The 10,791-nt window shown below is 45.8% G+C and overlaps 1 protein-coding gene across 2 annotated transcripts in view; it reads right to left on the bottom strand.

Moving 5' to 3' along the window:
- Positions 1-129: 129 nt before the first annotated feature.
- The window catches only part of LOC117754441 (MAGUK p55 subfamily member 4-like), a 13,222-nt gene continuing 2,560 nt past the window's right edge, over positions 130-10,791 (bottom strand). The window contains exons 6-22 of one of the 2 annotated variants that reach the window (XM_034573301.1): positions 9,669-9,800; positions 6,500-6,581; positions 5,732-5,817; positions 5,180-5,251; positions 4,913-5,109; positions 4,641-4,699; positions 4,308-4,325; positions 3,683-3,715; positions 3,537-3,557; positions 3,224-3,262; positions 2,859-3,026; positions 2,173-2,253; positions 1,815-1,908; positions 1,438-1,546; positions 1,174-1,308; positions 874-1,062; positions 130-269 (exon numbers count right to left, since the gene is read on the bottom strand). In XM_034573301.1, the coding sequence (XP_034429192.1) occupies positions 877-1,062; positions 1,174-1,308; positions 1,438-1,546; positions 1,815-1,908; positions 2,173-2,253; positions 2,859-3,026; positions 3,224-3,262; positions 3,537-3,557; positions 3,683-3,715; positions 4,308-4,325; positions 4,641-4,699; positions 4,913-5,109; positions 5,180-5,251; positions 5,732-5,817; positions 6,500-6,581; positions 9,669-9,800 (1,512 nt within the window). In that variant the 3' untranslated portion in view covers positions 130-269; positions 874-876. Of the gene's footprint in view, positions 270-873; positions 1,063-1,173; positions 1,309-1,437; positions 1,547-1,814; positions 1,909-2,172; positions 2,254-2,858; positions 3,027-3,223; positions 3,263-3,536; positions 3,558-3,682; positions 3,716-4,307; positions 4,326-4,640; positions 4,700-4,912; positions 5,110-5,179; positions 5,252-5,731; positions 5,818-6,499; positions 6,582-7,420; positions 8,746-9,002; positions 9,310-9,668; positions 9,801-10,791 lie in introns of those variants that run through there. The other variant, XM_034573300.1, reaches the window with a different exon arrangement.

Genomic DNA, 10,791 nt, shown 5'->3' with positions numbered 1-10,791 from the left:
GTAATAACATTGATTTTATTGATGCAACAGGTTTTTACTTTTTATTTAATAGAATCCATTTTATTTCTTCTTCCTCATCTATTGGAACAACCCCCCCCCCCCCCCCCCCCCGACATAAAGTCACTAATCCTCCTTGAATCTGCTGCTGAGCTGCATCTGCACAGGCTTAACCTGAGGAACACGGGGGGGGGGGGGGGGGGGGGGGGGGGACGCTCACTTTCACTCTGCACAAAACATGTCACAAGGTTTAAAGATATTTAAGATATTCTACATGATCATCATTGACTGATGAGCTGAAATCCAGGACAGTTATAATGTAGAGTCTTATACGACATTTCATTTAAACTACACACAGTGACATTCAGGAACATCTGCATTATTCCAGAGTCAAATAGAGATTAGGTCACTTTTTGTTTCCTGTTTATGTCATACTGGACGTTCTCCTCATTAAAATGTCATTTGTTTGTGCTTCTTTTGGTCATTTGAGCATTATTGAGCATTATTGAGCATTATGTTTTTCTAGAAACAACTTTACTGTTATTGTCGGATGAAGCCATGAGAGTGTGTGAGACAGAGAAACAGTCGTGTGGTGAAGCTTTGGTGAGACACTGAGACGTCTGCAGGTCCACGAGTTCCACAGAAAGGTTTCTGTGACATAAACGTCTCGAGTGGTCGAGTGTCAATAGTGGAAAGTAACTAAGTACATTTACTCAATTACTGCACGTAAAGCAGCTGTGGTACCTACAGAGAATCATCAGTTTCCTCTCCTCTCTCCTCAGCTCCTCCTCGTCTATCCTCCATCACCTCCTCCTCCTTCCTCCCTCTCTCCTTCCTCCCTCTCACCTTCCCTTTAAATCCTCCCCCCTTGATTCCGCTCTAGGCCTCTGGCCGGCTCCAGCTCACAGGAATCCACTGAGGTTCGTTCTGAGCCTGTTGGACGATGGAGCACAGCTGCATGCAGGCGTCCTGCAGCTCCTCGTTCACCAGCACGCTGTCGAACAACTGTTTGTACTTTGCCTCCATCGTGAGGGACGTCTCCTCCAGCTCCACGAAGTCGTCCTCCTGCAGGGACAGACACATGAGCCCGTCCTCACACAGTCACCAATAACAAGTTATTTTGTCTGACAGCTGCAGACGTGTTAGGACGTGTCTCTACAGGACGGAGTCTCTTACCGTGAAAGCTCTGTTGATGGTGCAGTTGGTGATGAGTCGGGCGTCTCTCCTCGTCTGTCTCAGTCTGTCTGGGTCGGGGACTTTGATGAAAATCACGTAAGGCTTCAGTTTTCTCGTCCTCAGCGGCTGGACGCTCTGAGGGCAGAGACAGTGTGTCAGCAGCGTTCCTGGATTATGTCTCATTGTGGGTTTGGTTATAAAGTGTGTGTGTCTGTTCAGACTGTTTCTAACTGAGTGAATCCTGTTCCTCTTCAGGAAACTCACATGTGGTTCCACATCGACGATGCACATTCGTCCCCGTTTCAGCACGTCATCGATGGCGTCAGTGCTCGTCCCGTACAGGTGAGCTTTATATTCACCGTACTCCACAAACCTAAACACACACACACACACACACACACACACACACACACACACACACACACACACACACACACACACACACACACACACACACACCGTTGAAAACAATGAATGTCAGTGATTACACCCTGGAATATAAAATGGGTTTGTAAAGAAAATATGATAAATAAGAACAACATTTTGTATTTAATACTGAACTATATCTATGACACTACTGTGTTATAAGCTGTTAGATAAATGATTATCCATATTAAAAGGGTAACAGGAGAGAATCCCACCTGTGGTTACAGACCATGTACTCAAACAACTCTTTGGTGACAAAGTGGTACTCTCTTCCTGTCTGCTCCCCCGCTCTGATTGGACGCGTGGTGTCTGGTGACAGATCAGGTGGATGAATCATGTTCCACTTCAGGATCGTTCACTGAACTAAACAGAACATCTTCTTCTCTTTGTTTCTCTTTTCAATTATAATTATCTTTTTATTTGTCATTGTTTTTCATTCATATTTATATGCTGTGGCCTTAGTTTACAATTGAACTGTTATTTGTATTTTCTATCATTGTAAATTCAACATTAAAACCGATTTTAAACGTATTATTAGAGTTTAAACGAAGGTGTTAAATCTGTGGTACGTACGAGGTACGGGTCCCTGGAAGGTCGACGGGTTCAGTTTGATGAGTCTCTTCCTCAGTTCACTGACTCCGACTCCTGAGGCCCCTGAGCAGAACACACTGATATCACATCTGATACACAGCAGCTGATGAATACACTGTAGTTTCTACACAAAATGATTTAAAGTCTTGTTCTTGTGTATTAAAGCAGCAGCAGCTGAGACATCAGCAAAGACAGAGCTCTAAAATACTGGATCCTCAGCTTTTTATCTGTCTTTTTAAATCAGCTTTCAGATTTAACGCTGACGACTTCACCTTCAACACTGACTGAGAACATTCAAACATGTATATGAGAATAAAACAGGTCAAATATCCTCTCTTTGTTTCCTGTTGTAAATGGTCAACATTGTTTTAGCTTTGTGTGTCGTAGCACAGCAACACGATGAGTGAGTCAGTTATGATGTTTTAACAGTGAACTGAGTTTATTTAATAGAGCATCTTTCCTAAAGGCAGAAAACGCTCCTATTGGTCGAATCAGAGGAACAAAGGAGCTGCCAGGTGTGTGTGTGTGTGTGTGTGTGTGTGTGTGTGTGTGTGTGTGTGTGTGTGTGTGTGTGTGTGTGTGTGTGTGTGTTTGAACATGTTAAGTCATTAACTCCTCATTGGTCCGTTAGTTCAGGTTTTCAGCAAGTTAAAATATTCCTCTCTCACCAACGAGGATGATGAGGCGGTGGTTCTCCTGCGGGGGGCGCTGGTACAGAGCCACCTCCTCATAAGGGGTGGACAGAGTGCTGCTGTTGGGGGAGCAGGAGGTGCAGGACTGTCGTCTCCTCCTGAAGGACGTTCTCCTCCACAGACGGAAAGTACGACGGAAACCAGCTGAGGAGACATTCAAACAACATGGATTAAAAGATATCGGCTTCACTGTTGGGAGCCGTCATGTCGTCCATCTTTATTCACAGTTCTCTGGTGACTGTGGAAACTAGAGACACGTGTGAACACCAGGTTGAAATCCATGTGCACATGAGTTTTAATGTTGTTCACGTGTGTGTTCACTGTGTGATGATGTGTCTCACCCAGGTAGATTCCATCAGTGACATCAGAATCAGCCTCATCTGAACGGAGGAAACATTGAGACTCTTCACTTCAGGGGTAAAGTCTTTTAAAGAATAAACTCTTCTGTTCTTTTATTTAACATCAAATACAAACAGCCTCGATGCAGAGAATCGAAATATTCTCATATTGAATGTTGCTGTAAAAGCTTTTATGAAACAACATTTAGGTAAAAGTTCATTAAAACAGATTTTTAGTTTCCATAGACTTTTTAAATGTTTCGTGAAAAACAAAGAACAGCTTCATGTTTCCCTGAGTCTGAACAGACTTACCTACCAAAATTCAGTTCCTCCACATCTGTGGAAAGAAGAGAAACAACACCGATGGATGATGACTCATGCAAAACAAATAGTGTATCATATAAACTGTATATCTATATATATACAGTTTATATCTGTATGTAACTGTAAGTCGTGTTTTACCTGTGAGGGTGCGTTTGTCCTCAGCATCGTCCTCTGGAACAGATATTAAAAAAAGGACAAAAAGACACGATGAGTCACAAAATGACAACAAACTGTCAAAGTGTGATTTGATGCTGATGTTGTTGGACGATGTGAATCATTGAGAATGTAGGACAAGATGTCCCCTTGTAGGGATATTTAACATCTTAACATGACGACAACAGGATGAGAACGTCAGGTTTTCACCCGTTGGAAGATTTGATGGATTCATGTGACACTTTGTCTCCAGAGGATGAACCCTACCAACTTCTGGGATCCTCTGACTTTACCTCTAGCGCCACCAAGAGGCTGACATTTCAATGAGACGTACAGAGTTTAGCATTTGCAGCGATTAAAGCCTAGAGGCCGCAAATAATGTGAATAGGGAAATTTGATCCAAAATGGTAATTTGTGCTGAAACTGTGTTGATGTATTAATTTGTTCATCTGTGAACAAACTTTTCTTGGATGGAACTTTTTCCAAGGTGTCTGAATACAAAGCAGGACTGTGATGACTGCAACAGTAACAATAATAATATGAATGATAATATGAATACTACGACTACTACTACTATGATATTAACATGATTGTGCTGTGTCACACTCACCGTTCTCAGCCAGCGTCACTGTCGTCAGCAGAGGGAACAGAGAAAAGACACAACTGTTAGAAATGACTCACACATTGATCCTGATCACAGCATCAGTTGTTTTCTACTGGAACAGTTTTCAGTTCAGTTCATTCAGAAAGTTCACTTCTCCACATTTTGTTCTATTATTCTCATGGTGACAAAACAAACCAGAGTTTTAGAAATTTGTTGGAAATTCAATTTGTTGAGACACTTTAATCTCAGCTGCCTCCTGGTTTCTTTTTGACTTGAGGGGGTGTAGCTACTTGCTGGATGCACTGAGGTGAGTGGTATTAACAATGGGTGAGTCCTCACAGGGCCGGATGCAGCTGTGGCCCGGTAGGGGCTGACTCCACCACTGCTCCCTCTGTTTACTGTGGAGGACAAACACATGATGTCGTTTAAAAGCTCCCGTCAAACCATGTGACAAAAATGTTCACTAAAAAATTCTCTAAGTTAAGAACCACAAACCCGACTGTTTGAAATTTAAATTTCGATCGTACTCAAATGTAAAACTGGACAAAAGCAGTAACTCAGCTAAAGCAGTGAATCTGTGTGGTTCAGGTGTTAGACTGATCCCCGGTCACCTCTTCAACATGCTGGCAGAGGGAATGAGTCCAGCACAGGACACTGAGCACGGCAGCTTCCTGGCCTGCCACCACCGTCCGTCCGACTGGTCCACCACCTCCAGCAGGTCTCCTCTGCTGAACGCCATCCCTGCATCCGGACACGGGATGGAGGAGTCCTGCAGGGGGCAGTAGTCCACCATGGCCTTCATGTACACCTGACGCACAGAGACAAAGTTTCAAGACAGAACTTTTTAATGAGGGATCCTCCGAGGTTCTGTTTCTTACCGACATGTGGCTGCTGCTGCTCTGAGCTGCGTTTGGAACGACCTTAAACAGGATCGTTCCCTGAGAATTGATCTGAGGAAACAAACCAACTTAACTTAGATGTCATTTCACATCAAAATGGGTTTTTAAACACTCACACTCTTTGTGCTTTTCATTCAAAATCACTTATCACCATTTCCAGTGGTGGAAAATGTAGATATTTCACTTACTTGTAAATAGCAACACCACAATGTGGGATAGTCCCTCAAATAAAAGTGATGTGTTTTATCATCAAAATGAACTTACCAGAAATAAGTATAATATTCATTATGCAGAGTACAAACGACTGTCGGTGTGAATGTGGAATCTCACAAACCGTTCATCTTATTGACTTCACACTGAGGACGAGTTGTGTCACGAGATATTTTCAATAATAATAAAAATTGAATAAAAGGTCGACCAGTGCTCTGTATCAGTCAGGGGGGGCGGGGCAGTGTGTCTGTGGACAGAGTGGAACATGTCTTCTTCTAGGTCCTCAGGTAAACTACAGCAGCATGTAATTCCATTTCCTACCAGGATCTGGATGACCTGCTCCGGCTCCAGACCCAGCACCGGGTTACCGTTCACCTCCACGACCAGATCACCAGGATGGAGGAGTCCTGAGACACACAGGCATGTTAATTCTCAGAGACTGACTTTAACCATAGTTACTACTTACCTTAACCTAAACTCAACCTAAACTCAACCTTAACTTAACCTAAACTTAACCTTAACTTAACCTAAACTCAACCTAAACATAACCTTAACTTAACTTAACTCAACCTAAACTTAACCTAAACGTAACCTTAACTTAACTTAACTTAACCTTAACTTAACTTAACTTAACTTAACTTAACTTAACTTAACTTAAACTCAACCTGAACTTAACCTAAACTCAACCTAAACTTAACTTAACTTAACTTAACTTAACTTAACTTAAACTCAACCTGAACTTAACCTAAACTCAACCTAAACTCAACCTAAACTTAACCTAAACTTAACCTAAACGTAACCTTAACTTAACTTAACCTAAACTTAACCTAAACGTAACCTTAACTTAACTTAAACTCAACCTAAACTTAACCTAAACTTAACTTAACTTAACTTAACCTAAACTCAAACTAAACCCTTAAAATGAAATGATTTGCATTATAGGGACTTGCTTTTGTCCTCATAAGGAAGACACACACACACACACGCGCGCGCGCGCGCACGCACGCACGCACGCACACACACACACACACACACACACACACACACACACACACACACACACACACACAGGTTCTGGCCTCATCTCACCGCTGCGGTCGGCCAGTCCTCCATGAATCACTCTGGCGATGTAGATCCCTCCGGTCTCCTCGTCCCTCCTTATCGTCGCTCCCTGTCAGACCAGTTAACACAACTTTAACTTCCACTTTAACATTGGCTGCAAATACCAGGTTTTAGTGAAGCTCTGAATGATGAGATGGAAAACAGTTCAAAATGGAGAGATGGGAAATAAAAAATGATGAAATGAGCCTTGAAAACAATCAGGAAAGCTGAAATCCCGTTAGTTTCACAACCTGTGAGTTGTAACTGTTGTGATTAAAGTTGATCCTGAGAGAAATGAACAGAATGACTATCACCACTCTGCTGTGGCCTTGACATGTTGTGTGTTTGTATTCTGAGCAAATTATCCAAAATACTACTCGACATGGAACTTTTTTGCAATATACATTATATTTGATATAATATATATACTGTATATATTGCTAGCACTGTGGTTAAGCCCCCTCACGGCACAGTGACGGCTCTTACTACAGCTTGCAATGATGTCAGCCTAGAAACGGATTCAAAGAATACTTCAGTATAAAAGTGATTCTGTCAGTTGTCCACAGAATAGTCCTGACAACCTCATTGTGATTGGATCAAATCAAGTCTCTGACACAGGAGCCACTGACTGATATGATCAGCCTGACCTGATATGTGGAGTTCCACAGGGCTCAATGCTTGGACCTCTGTTGTTTCACCTTCACAAGTTGCCATATTAACACATGTATCGTATCGACGGTAGGGGGGGGGGAGTTCTGTGTATGTGTGTATTCATCGATATGATGATGATGATGATGATGATGATGATGATGATGATGATGATGGTCATGGTTCCTGGATGAAATGGTAAATGTGGTTTCAGGGAATAACATTTTTCAGTACCTTTAAATATTTTGAATATTTCCACATCAAGGGTTTGATCCAGTGACTAAAACAAATGTTTGTTGTGTGAGAGTTGATCAGTCTGCTTCTGGTACGTGGTGAAAACCTTAAAATGCTGATTTGGATTTAGATCGTTTCCTGTTTGTGAAAAATATTCTCATCACTTTCTTATATTCACAAAGTAAAAGATTTACTGGTTTATCAGCCAGTTTCTGTTTCCAGATCCAGAGCAGACGAGGGGAGGAGTTTGTTTTCAGCCTATTTCCTCTTCTTGTTCTTCTTCTCCTGCTTCTCCTTCTTCTTCTTGACTGTCAAACAACCTGTGCTGTTATGGTCTTGTTCATCCTCCAGAGGGACTCTAGAAACTGATCCATTACTGAACCTCATCTGTCCGTTACCACCACTACCACCTCCCCTGGCACCAGACATCACCACCGTCCTCTTTGAGCCTCCGTTTGTTTGTTTTGGACTCTTAGACGTTGGAAAGCCGTCGGCACAGGAACTGACGGATGAGGATGAAGAGGAAGAGGAGGAGCGAGAAGTAGAAGAAGGGGAGGATGACAGGTGCGGTGGGTAAGGTGTGGGAGGTTTGCGGATCCCTTTTGGAGAGATTGAGGAGACTCTTGGAGGAGGTGGGGGAGGAGTGTGCTGTCTCGGCCTGCGTGGCGGTGACGACTCGGGGTGTTTGCTGGCCACAATGAGCCCCTGGAGCTTGTCGACCACCTCAGCAAGCAGGTTGAGCGCCTGGGCGTTCTCCTCCACGCTGTCTGTGATCAGCTCTGTCACTGCAACCATCTTGTGTCCAAGGTGGCGAACGTCCTGGGTGCCGTGCTCGATGCTGCTGGCCGCCGTCTGAACAGTGGACCTGAGCTCCTCCACGCTGCACTGCTTGGTGAGGGCTCGAGGCTGAGGATGCTGACAGAGGTTTGGTTGGAGATGCTTGTTTTGGGTCAGTTTTGGTTGATTCCTGCATCCATTGTGACGAGGAGCGGTGGAGTAGTAGTGTGTGTTGGGACGATTGACCGTCTCTTGGTGGTGTTTGTTATGAGGTGCAGTCTGCCTGGCAGGGGTGGGGAGCGTGCTAACACCCTGCTGATGGGTGGAGCGCGGAGCTGCAGGACTGGAAGGTGCAGTTTGGGCACGAACAGGACTCATCCCAGGACAAGATGGAGCCCTGCCGGGGGTGGGGATGTTCCTTGATTGTCCTCCTGTCGTCCCCTTTTGGTACAGGACTGGGGAGCTGGGCAGGCTGACACTGAAAGCCAGGACAGGAGGAGGAGGGTAGGCATAGTCGTCACGGCTTGATCCGGCTGCTTCTCTCCCATTGGGTTTGGTTTTCTCTGAAAATGAACCTCCATGCACAGAGGATGGAGACAAGGAGGAGAGATGCCAAGAGAAAAGTGAACTCGATGTAATTAACAGGATTAAAAAGTGAAGAATTAAAGAACAGAAAACACTAAAGAAGCCAAATGATGACGAGATGTGAATGAAGAGGATTTGTGATGAGTTGAGCGTCTGCAGTCTATTTAATGGATGAACGACCAGATGAAGAAATGATCAGATGATTAATTGTTGATCATCTGCACCGACCGTCCTCTCCTCCTCTTACCAGCACAGGATGCAGGACTAAAGACGGAGGGAGCTGATTGGTTGAGCTTGTTCTTCCAGAGCTCTGTGGTCTGTGGGCACAAACAGCAGCTTCCTGTCGACTGATAGCGAGGCAGGAAGGGCCGGGACCGGTCTCCTCTGGGGACGGGCAACAGCCTGGCTTCACTTTCAGTCACGCTGAGCTCCTCCCCCGACCACGCCCGTCTGCCAGGGGCGAGGCGCTCCAGCGTGAGGCGGCGGAGGCTGCTCCAGCGTCTACGAATTACGCCCCCCCCATCGCCTACACTCGCTCTGCGCTCTGATCCGTTCTTGGTGAGGGAAAGATAAGAAACTATGATGATCTAGTTCTAGAAATTACATTTACATACTATTTAGTCTTCTCATCATTTTATTTTATGTTTTGTTTTTTATTTTTACATGAATTTACTGCACAGAAGTAAAAGCTCAGGACCTGATTTCACCTCCTCAACTGTATTTGTGGTTATTTTGGGTTAAAACTGAAATCATCCGACCTCTGTTATATCATAGTTGTTGTGTTCTTACATTGATTTTCAAACCTTTAGAAATCTGTAGTTTAAATTAAGGTGATGGTGTGTTTTATTTATTTGCCTGTTGGTGGCGTCTTATCCCTTTTGTGCATGTGAAACAATGAAATCCTCTGTCTCACCAGCGGCTGGTTGTTCTTCACCAGACACACGATCCTCATGGCCTCCTCATCCTCAGGTAACTCGTCAGGCAGCGGCGGTAAGACAGGTCCATAATCTAACTGAGCCACGCTGTCATGGGAAGACAGGAGAGCCTGACAGACAGGTACAGACAGACAGGGAGTCAGGGGGTGAGGTACAGACCAGGGGTGAGGTACAGACCAGGGGGTGAGGTACAGAGCAGGGGTGAGGTACAGACCAGGGGGTGGGGTACAGACCAGGGGGTGAGGTACAGACCTGGAGGTGAGTCAGGGGGTGAGGTACAGACCAGGGGTGAGGTACAGACCTGGAGGTGAGTCAGGGGGTGAGGTACAGACCAGGGGTGAGGTACAGACCTGGAGGTGAGTCAGGGGGGTGAGGTACAGACCAGGGGTGAGGTACAGACCAGGGGGTGAGGTACAGACCTGGAGGTGAGTCAGGGGGTGAGGTACAGACCAGGGGTGAGGTACAGACCTGGAGGTGAGTCAGGGGTGAGGTACAGACCAGGGGGTGAGGTACAGACCAGGGGTGAGGTACCGACCAGGGGGTGAGTACAGACCTGGAGGTGAGTCAGGGGGTGAGGTACAGACCAGGGGGTGAGGTACAGACCAGGGGTGAGGTACAGACCAGGGGTGAGGTACCGACCAGGGGTGTGAGTACAGACCTGGAGGTGAGTCAGGGGGTGAGGTACAGACCAGGGGGTGAGGTACAGACCAGGGGGTGAGGTACAGACCAGGGGTGAGGTACAGACCTGGAGGTGAGTCAGGGGGTGGGGTACAGACCTGGGGGTGAGGTACAGACCAGGGGGTGAGTACAGACCTGGAGGTGAGTCAGGGGGTGAGGTACAGACCAGGGGGTGAGTACAGACCAGGGGTGAGGTACAGAGCAGGGGTGAGGTACAGACAGGGGGTGGGGTACAGACCAGGGGGTGAGGTACAGATCAGGGGTGAGGTACAGACCAGGGGGTGAGGTACAGACCAGGGGTGAGGTACCGACCAGGGGGTGAGTACAGACCTGGAGGTGAGTCAGGGGGTGAGGTACAGACCAGGGGGTGAGGTACAGACCAGGGGGTGAGGTACAGACCAGGGGTGAGGTACAGACCTGGAG

The sequence above is a fragment of the Hippoglossus hippoglossus genome, chromosome 21, assembly GCF_009819705.1.
Source record: "Hippoglossus hippoglossus isolate fHipHip1 chromosome 21, fHipHip1.pri, whole genome shotgun sequence".
NCBI classification, from domain to species: domain Eukaryota; kingdom Metazoa; phylum Chordata; class Actinopteri; order Pleuronectiformes; family Pleuronectidae; genus Hippoglossus; species Hippoglossus hippoglossus.
This window is presented reverse-complemented; position numbering and strand designations above follow the sequence as displayed.